Source organism: Lathyrus oleraceus, chromosome 3, assembly GCF_024323335.1.
Source record: "Lathyrus oleraceus cultivar Zhongwan6 chromosome 3, CAAS_Psat_ZW6_1.0, whole genome shotgun sequence".
In the NCBI taxonomy this organism is placed as follows: domain Eukaryota; kingdom Viridiplantae; phylum Streptophyta; class Magnoliopsida; order Fabales; family Fabaceae; genus Lathyrus; species Lathyrus oleraceus.
In genome coordinates this window covers 278,267,067-278,279,050 of record NC_066581.1, presented here as the reverse complement: position 1 = coordinate 278,279,050, position 11,984 = coordinate 278,267,067, and the positions used below count along the sequence as shown (strand labels likewise).

Below are 11,984 nucleotides of genomic sequence, written 5' to 3'. Positions count from 1 at the left end.
ATAAAAATTAATTAACAACCATACGGTACGGGGGTCTAAATCTAGTTAAAATAAAATTTATGCAACTTATCTCGTTAAGGCGTCTTAATTGACGGACGCGGGTGGGTTCTAACTGCGACATCTCTTTTACTAGACTACTTTTATCATTTTGATTGATTGCAATAGTGTTGTCCCTAACATAATTCTCAGACTTAAAAAAAATAAAAAATAAAAATAAAAGCATGCAACAAAGGAGTTCTGTACTAGTTGTATAGGAAAACACAAAGGAAATTGTTACGTAACACATGAAATAAGAGAAACCGATTACCTTATTCAACATCTTAAACCGCTTTATTTGTTGATAATTCATTTTAACAATAAAAGTTAGTTCATGTAATTGTAAGCCTCAATTGATCCTTCATTTTGGTAACATAAGATATACACAAAATAACAATAAATGCAAATAGAATAAAACTTGTAACTTTGATCCACATTCATAGTATTGCTAATTCTACATAGATGATAATCTATATTGACTTTAATACTATATTTCTTTAGAAGCTTTTTCAATAAGAAATGATCTGTGAATTGTACTCTATTTACTAAGAATTGTGAAGGATTTGAAGTTTTGCTCTCTCTTCCTTTCAAAAAAGGAACTAACAAATAATCAATTCATTTTATGTTGTATGGATCCATTTCCATAAATCATGACTTTTGAGCCTGAAAAACTTGACCTTTCTGACCTATTTCCTCTTGATCTGAAATGTTCGCGGACGAATCCACTTCCAATGTCGACATCTGTAACGAGGGCACAATAGGAGGTTTTATTCTGCGCGTTACAGTCATATTCAATCCTTGTGTTGTATGAATTGTGGCTCCAGTAGTCATCACAACCTATAAACAGACAATGAGTTGACTCAATAGGGACCAAAACCGAGTATTACTAAAATATCGCGACAAAGTAACAAACTTACTGGTGGAGCTCCAACCGCCATTTGAAAGTTGAACCGTCGAACAAGCATTGCAAGAGCTACTATAGTCTTCACAATAAGTATCATAAAAGCATTCGGACAAAAATTATCGTTAGTATGTGTATGTGTAAAGTATTTGCCCTCAACAAGTCTCGAGTATAACGGCGTACCTCGTATGAAGCAAACATGTCTCCTATACATTTTCGTGGACCTCCACCAAATGGAAGATATCTAAAAGAAAGAATAACATATTAATTACTTGCATGTTTATTGTGAACCATGCAAGTTGATAAGATAGAGGTAATATACTTGAAATTTTGATTCGTCTCGTTAGGGTTAGGTCCATCTAACGGCCATCTTTCCGGTTCAAATTTATCAGCACCGTCCCACAAGGTTGGACTGCGATGTAGGTTCCAGACAGATATAAAAATATCTTCTCCTCTGCAAATAATTGTGCGATTTGGCGGAATACACGATAAAAAAAAATGAGATTAAGTCATCATATTTAAGAAATAAAGACTCATCATATTTGGAATTACCTTTTTATAGGATATTCTCCAAGAACGTCATTTTCAAGAGAGCGACGAATCAACACGGGTGGTTGTGGATAAAGCCTCAACGACTGAAAATTGTGTATATAAAGAAAAGTTCATCTCTTGCTTGCTATAAATTAATCAAGTTAACACATGATGGAAGATACGTCATCTTTATACCTCGTTAATCACTCGAGTTGTATATTTGAGTTTCTTCATGTCTTCAATAGTTGGAAACCGGTCACCAAGTACCGAGTCAACCTGTGAAAATGTATATATTATCCTATTCTTGCGATCGATAAATCTAATACGACACTTTGATACTAATGTGACAGCTAAGGATCTCATTAAACCTCTTCTTGGAGCTTCGACACGACACTAGGCTCCTGCAGCCAATATAAAAAAGAAAAAATATTATTGTTTTAGCCATCACTGCATTAGAAATTAATTCTTCACTTTCATATTTGACAACAGAGAAATAAGTCTGCATTTTTTCGGTCTAGCTTCATATGAAGAAACAACCAATGTTCTATTACACGACACGCACACGCAAGCACGCGTGTGTATAGATATAGATACAAACAAGCAAACACATTAATGTTGATTTAACCTTAGCCACATATTTATTACCTTTGAAAGAAGATAAAAGGTCCAAGTTAAAACAGCAGCCGATGTTTCATGTCCCGCAATGAGCATTGTCATTAAGTCGTCGCGAAGTTGCTTACTTGAAACCTACAAGGAGTCGTTACTTTCATAGTTCGCACTTACATCAAGTTTCTCTATTAACTAAAATAATTTGAGAAGTAGCTAACATACATCATCTCCGGACGCCAACAAGAAGTGAAGAATACTTGGATCTTGTTCGTTCATGTACTCTTCATGAAACTGGAGCTCTTCTTCATCCACCATTCTCTGTAAATGATAATTGCATATTACATACATATCTTACTTGAATCTATTTTGAGATGAGGTTGATGAAATGACAAAATTACCTTGCATATTGCGATGAGGTTGTTAAGTGTATCATTGACAAGCTTGAGAGATGCGGCAACCTTCCTTTGACGTGGGGATATGTCTTTCCATATTGGGATATCCCAGATGGGAATCGGAGAAACACTTCGATCTTCTGCTTCTCTCAGTACGGTATACACAGCCTGACTAATTAGGTAAAGTGCAACAATTTGAAACTTGTACATAGTAACTTCACTCGGAATGAGCAAAATAAATTGTAAACCAGAACAACGACAAAAAAGGATAGAAAGGTAAGAAGCGGCAGATCCAGAAATTTCTATTAATGTCGAAAACAAAAGTCGAGCCGGGAGAAATTGCCTCAATATCTCTATACCTACATACTAGTACCGACATATGCATGGGAAAGGGAATATTCCAAAATGTTTACCTCAATTATACCAGTATCATTTGATAAACTATCAAAATCGTAATTGAACACTGCTTTGCCAATGACGTCCAACGTCAATCGAGAGAAAAGTGACTCCATCTCAACATCTTCTCCATCGGATGCAGCAGTATCTAGCTTCTGGCAAAGCCTATCTGTAGCTTGTCCGAAAAGGCCAATCATAGCTGCTACAAACTAAAATCACAATCAAGAAGCAAAAATCAAGAACAAGATAGAGAAGTTTTAAAAGTGATTTAAGAAAAAATAGTGAAGTAGTTGCAAGCATCTCTCAACACCGTGAAATGAATAGATCCAAATGTCATAAATGGAATTCTAACGGTGCTATAAGTAACTATGGGTAAATCAGTCTAAGAACATTAGAAAACCTTCAGATGCAATGCTGGAACTATAGCACGCCGTCTAACTCGCCATATTTCCCCGTCAGCTGGGATAAGCCCTTTCCCCATTACAAAATCAAGAATCTCAGCCAAGATACCCTGTACGTGGAGAAGTAACAATGTAAAGAAAAGGCGTTAAAATAGAAAACCAACTGTACAGTGTCAATCATTGTTGACTGTTGATTTGATTACCTTAGAATAAGCCTTTGCATTGTCTTTCAATATGTGTTTTGCAATAGCCGGATCCGATACTATTAGAAAGGACTGCAAGATAACCAATAAAGAAAGTTAGTTATCCCATTTAAGGCACCTTTTATTATCGACATAGTAACGTTCAAGGCTATATGATCACACTCAACTACTTCTACTTTCTCATATTATTATTGGTGCCACATGTTAGTGTCACTGTCATGTCTAGTGTTTCATAGGTGATTACATAATGAGGGACCCTTTGATTCTAACAAACCTAAGTTATGCAATTGTCATGGATAGAAGGTCAAGCATGTGAGTCAAACCTTTGCCAACTATCCCATATAAGGGTATGGGGAACAAATCCTCTCCATTTTTTCTCTCGTGTTTTCTCAAGTTTCGAATCTCAAAATCCTCCCCTCTTTATATTGCAATGGTCTAGACGTTGCACATTATTACCTCCAGTTTTTTCAACATAATAGGATCTTAATCCTCATATAAGACATTTTTTCAAAGAGAAAATGAACTAAAATTCAGCTGGAAAAAAGAGTTAACTAACCTTTGGACCAAAATTAAGCCTGAAAATCCCACCATATGTGATGAAAAGTTCATACAAGGGAATAAAGAAAGCCTCACTTCGAATGGCTTTAATCGACCCTTTTGCCTCAGGAATTTTAGGATACAGGCCAAATAAAAATTCCAAAATCTCATTGGACACTCCCAAATTTGACAAGCTCTTCTTCAATATAGAAGGTAAACTATATCAAACCCACAACAAAAAAGCAAACAAAAATCACTCCTGAACTGTCCCAAATCAAATCATATACTATAAATAATGATGATATTAATCACCAACCCTTCATTGAATTAAGACAATAAATCAAGAAAAGAATGAAAATTTGAAAACTTTAAGGTTTTTGATCCATACCCAGATTCCTGTTTTACAGTGAATTCTCCTGAGGCAATTCTAGCAGACAGTTCAGCACGTTGTTTCTCTTCTACAAGTTGTTCCACGCTCTTAACACCATCATCCACTGAATCATTTGGCCCTCTACCATTTAAAGAGGAACATGCAATCAGTGATGAACAAGATCCTCTTTGTGATGCTATTGAAGAACAATGAAAGAAAGAAGAAGAAGGAGGAAAATTGATGGTGGGTTTAAGTGGTTTTATGGTAGTATATTTGGAATGAAAGTTTTTAGTGGGAATTGAAAAAGGAGGAGCACGAAGAAGAGAAAGATGAGAAGCCATAGAAATATTAGACAACACACAAAATTAGTGTTACAAAAGTAACATCCAATTGAGAAAGAGATAAGTAGAACTATGTTTGTGTCAGCTTCTAAGTTGGAATCTTTTGGATAGATACCATTTCAAGTTTTGTTTATATGAGAATGAGATTGAGTCAACAAGTACGACAACAAAGCATAGTAAAAACTGTTTTGTTAAGATCCTAACACATAAAACTAATAGATTCCTACAAAACTAATGTGCCACATAATATAAAATCAATATCATGAAATTGAGGATTTTATAAAAAAAATAGGCATAACATTTAATTTTAATTTTAGTTTTTTTTTTAAATTACTTCAAAAAAAATTTCTTTTAATATTTTTCATCCACATTTTTTATCATTTCTCTTGAGGACGGTTAACAGAAGCTAAAGTGACATGTTTCATCGATTTTTCTGATGATGTGGCATACACGTGACAATGTTAGCGTGACAAAAAATACTGATATGAATGTCATGTGACAATTATTTTCACTTTTATTTTCTATATTAATATCTTACTTAAACCCATAAATGATAATTAATCTGTAAATAATTTCTAATTAATAACTTTTATAGCGATTTGTGTAATTTATTGTGAAAAATGGAGGTTAAATTGGTGTTATTGTTGTTTGGTGTTTTACATATATATTAGATTTGGGTGTTAAAGAGGTTGACGAAGTTAGTGTAAGTGTGTTATGTTAGGATATGGGTGTGTGTGGGTTGGTTGCGTTGGAAAATTGAAAAAAATGATTTTTCACGTGAGTCTATTTTTAGAGGTACGGTGTTGCAATAGATCTATATCAAATCATGCATTCTTGTTTTAGTTTAATTTCCTCCAACATGATATAGTCGTTTAAGGCGTTTAATCTTTGAGACCAAAATAATGTCTCCAAATAAACTAGTACATAAAACTACTTGTTAGTGTAATCAATAATAATATTTAAAAAAAATAAGAAGTAGTTAAGTAAAGAAGAAATATATTGATTGACCCCATTTGATTGATAAATGATTTGATACGCTACAAGACCTTTATACATTGTAAAAAAGAAATCTTGCTCATTAAATACTTGCAAGATCTTATGAATAATTGAGATCTTTGATTAGAAGTCGTCTACAAATATAATAAGTGCCGAATAATTATGATTGTTAAAAACATAATTCTTTCATGTGTGTGTGTCAAGAGTATGAAAAGGAGGAATGCTTGTTTGGTTATTTGTGTTAGAAATAATGGGGTGGCAGGTACTGTTGAGATTTTTTAAGAGATGGTGAGTTACTTTACAAACCTTTTTTCAAGACCGCATACTGACAAGTTATTTTTGGCTAGAGTTGGGTTTTATTATATATCTTTGAAAACACAATTTCTTTCTCTTTTCCTTCTTGGTGCTATTAACTGGAGATTACTCAATGTGATGGCAATAAAAATCTAGGACCAAATAATTATAATTTCTCTTGTTAAAATAGGTTTTGGAACCTTTTCAAGACTGATAATGGAGTCATTTTTTTTATGAGGAATGGTTCTTTTTGTGAATTTTCGTTAATTAACATTTCCTCTGTCAACTTGTTTTTCTTATAGCTAATATGACTTGTTTCATTTTGTAAACACTATAGATTTCCTGATATAATGTCTTTTCTAAAGAAGGGGGAATGGGTACACCCATCCCATCTATTGTATTAGAGACGCAACATGAATTTATGGCCACACAAATTATGCTAGCAATAGATTCTAAGGAGCCCTAAGACCTAGAGCGGGGAAATGTTATGGTGCAATATTAACCCACAACTGTGGGTGGATCTTCAGAAAATAATTAAGCTAGAAATAAAGGTCTTGGAGGTCCATAACCTGATTTTGGGAATCAAGAAGATCAGAAGAGGAAACCCTATCTCCAAGGAAAATATGTGGATAATATTATTGAGAAGTATTCCTTTAGAAATCTCAGTAAATATTCATGTAACAACGAACTAGAAAAAAACTAATGTCTTATTGAAGATGTGTCACCTAGAAAGAAATTAAGATAAGACATGCATAATTTGGATATGATAGCTCTTGGGGGAATAATTATTCTCACTCTTCTTTCAAGTATTCACCTTTTTCTCCAGTTTTAGCCCAATGTCAAGTAAATACCTTCAGACGACTACCCTAGAATCTGATTATTCCTACATGGCCATTTTTTGGAGAATGTTTGTCGAGAGATGATGGAAGAGACCTCTTATCAAATGCATAAGAGTGCCACCATTTTGTCCTTATGGGATATTAGAAGGAGTGATGTCTTGGCTCAGGGAAAACTCTGAGAAGAAAATGACTAGCTTACTCATTATTTATGAGATACTTAAGCCTTTAATACTTGAATTAGTTGGAAAATTTGTGTTTATTCAGATTTTTATTTATTTATGTTTTTATGTTTTTTTATTAAATAGTAGTGATCATACTAGGTACTCTCTTTTGTAGTTTTTATGTGTTTATGTGTATGCAGAAATAACTTTGGAGACAAGTTATGTCACACCAGAAATATATGGCCACCGCTCAGCAGTCTTTGAGTCAGAAGATATTAGTAGAAGGTTTGAATCTCAACATTAGGGCTGGCATGCCATATTTTTTAGGAAGTCAATTATGGATGTGATGTAAAGTTTAAGAGATAAAGATAAACACTTGAGAACTAAAATCTGGAAAAAAAGTTGTCTTGAGTGCTACTACAGACACTCAACAGAGCACACCTTCCCTGAGACATGTTATCTCTTGCATGTGTTGTATATTAATTTTAGCACCAGTATTAGCAAACAAATGGAATATGACTTATTCCTTGGGCCTAACCATTGGATAACCAAAAGACCCGATACCCAATTTTGGAGACAACCCTGCAATTGAAGAAGTCTATAAAAGGATTTGCATTGGGAAACAAAAAAATCCTTAAGGAATTGTATGGAAATAAAAAATATTGAATTCCATGGTCTTCTTATCACTCAACTGCTAAAAAAATTCTTTTTTCCACTACTTAAAAAAATGTTATACTGAGTGTATAAATGAGAGATATTGCAATAACATGATTATTAGGGTTGATTTTTTTGTCGATATAATGAATATTATGTTATAAATTTGGTTATGGATTATTTAATATCTTATTTGTTAAATTTTAGTTTTACCCGAATAATAAAGGTATCCCAATGATAGATAGAGCAATAGCATATAAAATTCATACCAAATCATATGCATAAACACATGTGTTCTAAATCTAGTATTAAATAAAAGGATCTTTTGCATCTAATTCCCAAATCTCTGCATACTATTAATAAATGGAAGAAGAAAATCAATATGTTTCCCAATACTACACTTGGTTTTAACGCACTTTAAGAAAAGGGAATTTGGCTTTAAAAAGTTCCTACCTCGACAGGGTCCAAGAAAGGGTATGTCGAAGTATTTATAACTTTCATTTGCAAAAAACTGATTCTCTTGACTTAAACTATATAGGCGCATATAAGCAGCTTCAACTGTTGCAATAAGGTTACACTAATGAAATATGAAAGTAGTGGCACTAAGAGTGCTTGGCCAAAAAAATAGCAGATAGGTAACAAGTTAGAAGCTAATTTATGAATTTATAGAATAGACTCACTAAATAGAATTATACTAAGAATAATTTATAAGAATAGAAAATAGACTAATATGGTGTCATATTTCGTAAAATCCTGGGTTATAGCGCCCTCGCCTAACAATTGGGTCGTACTGGAGGAATTCAAAGGAGCCGCCCATATGGTCCGCCCAACATAGGATTCAAATAGAGAAATTACTTACTGACTCTAGAAATATAGACGGTCAATATCCTCCCTATTAAAGGGGAAACGATTAAGACCACGTCTAGGGGAACTCCTATAAATACACTATCTCTCAAGGGGATAAAGATAGATCTTCAAGTCATACACATTTACTACTACTCAGAGAGCTCCACACTCCTTGTAGTCTAAACACCATAAAGATAACCACCTGCCTGCAACCATGCAGCGCCAGCCACTAACAAGGCCTTTCACCTCATGTGAGTTGGTCCCTTAAATAGCCTAAAAATCCATCATACATGGCTATTCTCCGCCGTGAGCTATCCTTCACCGCCACCCCCACCCACAAAAAAAAAACTGTATTTTATCTACTAGGGCCTCTGAGTCTCTCTGTCCTTGCTCATATGGAGGCATTTTTAAATTAGGGAGTTTTTTCATAAATTTTTCTTTCAAAGTAACCGTTGTTTCGCGGATGGTTCGACTAAGATCATCAGGTCTATAGGAAGTTTCAAAGTATTTTTGGAATGCTTGGATTTCCTTGATGTGAGTCGACATACCTTTCTTGGTCATTTCCTGTACAGAAGAAAACACATTTATTAGATATTGAGTAAAAGATGTCACATCAAACATCTTTGTGGAGTAATAGTTCTTCCACCAGTTATCTTATTCTTGAGTATAAAAGAATGATGGATTAATGCAGACCGGAGTGAATTGTCCAATGCCAGAGTATTTCTCCATTTCTTCCATACATTCAGCTTCAGAGTGGACCATGTTGTAGAGGATGACATCACTTTTCTTGGCGAAAAGTGGTATGGGTAAGATTTGATTAAGACCAAACTATCGAGAAACCATACTTGGTTGATAACTGAGAAGAATGAATTGGTTCTTCGACGGTCTGAGTCTTAAAGGAATCAGGTTGGGTGTCAGGAATGCATCCCATATAGCCAGAGATTCTGCCTCCTGATCCTTCGAAGGAGGAGGAAATTTTCTAGTAAACCATTATGGACCATGAGTCCTATTGGCGAAGGGGGCCATGGAAGAAGTGAAGTGGTAATGCTTGGCGTACATCATCACATACCTAGTGAAAGTCTCTGCAGGCTAAACCATTCGTCATTTGGAGTCAGTTGGGTGAGGCGTGTTCCTTCGACCCTCCTGTTTTTAATTTCGACAACATCTTCATTAATATGGCTGTGATTCGGCAGTGATGCTTCGAAAGTGGCATTGAGCCACAATTGAAGTAACCAGTAGGCCCCAGAAAGTAGCAGATTCGACCCAGGTTGGAATCTTTTGAGGGTGTCGACACCTTCCCCTAAGGATTCATAAAGATAATCTAGGATCATTTGACTAAGGCAAAGCTCGTGCCCAACATGTAACTGGTTCGCCATGGGCAAGTATTTCTTTGCCACTTGGAGAGATTTTGAACAAAAAACACACCTGGATAGCCAGAGTGCAAGAAATGCAATGTATTCTACATTGGATACTTCCTCAATATCTTTCTTATGATTGTCTGTGATGTAGTTAGTGAAAGTGGCTCGACTACCATCGAAGCCAATGGTGTCTTCATCCATGAAATTGGGGTCATAGGTTTCCTTCAAGACCGGTGATTATGGGTAAATTAAAGAGTGTAGAGGTCATCATCCCACAAGGAAGGTGAAAAGTGTTGTAAGTACTATCCCAAAAATATAAGGAAGTTATTAACATGGCTTGGCTATATCCAGGACCAACCTTCGACAGTTGAATCATGTCGAAGATCCCCATATTCTTCCAAACTTGGGATTTCTTTTTCTCTACTTTAGCTAGCCAAGCCAAGTAGTCTTTGGGATCTTTGAACAAAGGACAATAGTGAAATACCCTAAAGTTATTGATATAGTCTAGGTTTATGGGGCTTTCTGTAAGCTCAGTCGAAGATGTGGTTGGTTTCTCTATGACCTCAGTATTAACCCTAATTCTCTTCTTACTAGTTATGGGTTTATTACATTGGTATGCTAGAAAAAATTCTTTCAGTTTTGCAGGATTAATACTCATATCTGGAAAAGGGCCTAAGCTTGCATGTTTTTTTACCGAAGATAGAAATTGGGATCAGTACCTAAGACTGGTAAATACGACATTTTTCCTCTTCAAGAGGAGATTTTGGGATATACTGTTGGTTTTCAACTACCGTTGGGGCAAGGATCTTGTGGACTAGAGAAAGAACTGATTGTTTCTTGGAATCTTTTGAGCTTTTTGCTGTTGTCACCATTGATGAAGATGTTTTGAAGAAAATATGGGTTTTGAAATTGAGAAAGATGAAGAGTTTTTCTTACTTAGGAGTATGAGAAATTTAGAAAAGATGAAGAAATGGAAAAGAAGCTAAAAGGGATTATTTATAGTGGAGTTGAAGAAGAAACATTTCATTATGAGCATTAATGGTTGATGGTAATCATCGGACATGTGTTCGATTGAAGGGAGATTGAGTGGATGGTAGCAGTTGGTGTGGCCCACGATCTCCTAGGAAATATGAGTGTGATAATTAAAATGGATTGTTTGCATGTCCTAATGAGACATTTTGAGAAAGTGGTCATAATAACCATGACGTCATAGCAGTAAAATATGTTGTTGCGTCGAATCGTTCTCAAAAAATGTTTTTTTCTTCATTAAGTCGAAAATGACATTTTTGGGGGACAATTTGTTAGCTGAAAATTCGACGCTGAGAAAATGTTTGAGATAAACTATAAAGACCAAGAGAAAATATTCTGAAAAGAATACATGAAGTTGATTCTTTCAACATAAGGGGTTTTGGGTCGAAGGAACCCCTTGTGTAGAGGGAAATGCTGGTTTGGGACTTAGAAACAAATTGGATTCAGACTGCAATTCGACATAAGCATTTCGATTGGGGTTGTCTTTGACAAGGCGTAAATTCAAATAAGGCTCGCAACAATTTTTTGGCCTTATCTGATTCTTTAAGAAAAACATGTGGAAAGTTTTGGATGATGAAGTGCATGCAGACGAAAACGTGTCATCTTTTGGAGAATAGACTGTTTGTTACGATTATTTTGAATTAGTATAAATAAGAGTCTTAGTGCTTAGGATTCAGAGTGTTCCATCGTGTATAAAAATATCAAAATCACTCTAAGTATTTGTGTGTGTTGAGAAACGAGTTACTGAGAATGTACATGTGATCCCCATGTTGTTATATTTTTTATATAAATTCATTTACATTGTCAAGGTCATTTATTTTTATTACCAGTTTAATTCAAAGCCTTCTTTATACTATTTCTTTATATTGCTGCCTTTTTACTTTTAAAATTTTTGAATATTGTCGAAATGTTCATCCTTTATAAAATTTAGATTAACAAGAGCACATGTCCTAGGATCAATCTAGTCGATCATGTGAGTAACCAAACTATTTTGTATTTTTGAAAGACTAGCGCTTCTTTACTAAATTCAACGGTAAACAGACGCCCCCTAATTCACCGCCTTGATGGGACTGACTAAATTTTTAAGTTC

At 34.8% G+C, this 11,984-nt stretch overlaps 1 protein-coding gene across 1 annotated transcript; it reads right to left on the bottom strand.

Moving 5' to 3' along the window:
- Nucleotides 1-427: 427 nt before the first annotated feature.
- LOC127127008 (protein LUTEIN DEFICIENT 5, chloroplastic) lies at nucleotides 428-4,822 on the bottom strand. The gene is made up of 15 exons (XM_051056083.1): nucleotides 4,395-4,822; nucleotides 4,026-4,224; nucleotides 3,470-3,541; nucleotides 3,266-3,376; nucleotides 2,883-3,074; nucleotides 2,476-2,637; nucleotides 2,300-2,395; nucleotides 2,114-2,215; nucleotides 1,837-1,869; nucleotides 1,664-1,744; nucleotides 1,490-1,572; nucleotides 1,260-1,391; nucleotides 1,121-1,181; nucleotides 954-1,019; nucleotides 428-873 (listed from the first exon to the last, which is right to left on the bottom strand). Exons 1-15 carry the CDS (start codon nucleotides 4,715-4,717, stop codon nucleotides 685-687), a joined length of 1,902 nt encoding a protein of 633 aa, XP_050912040.1. The 5' UTR covers nucleotides 4,718-4,822; the 3' UTR covers nucleotides 428-684.
- Nucleotides 4,823-11,984: the final 7,162 nt, after the last annotated feature.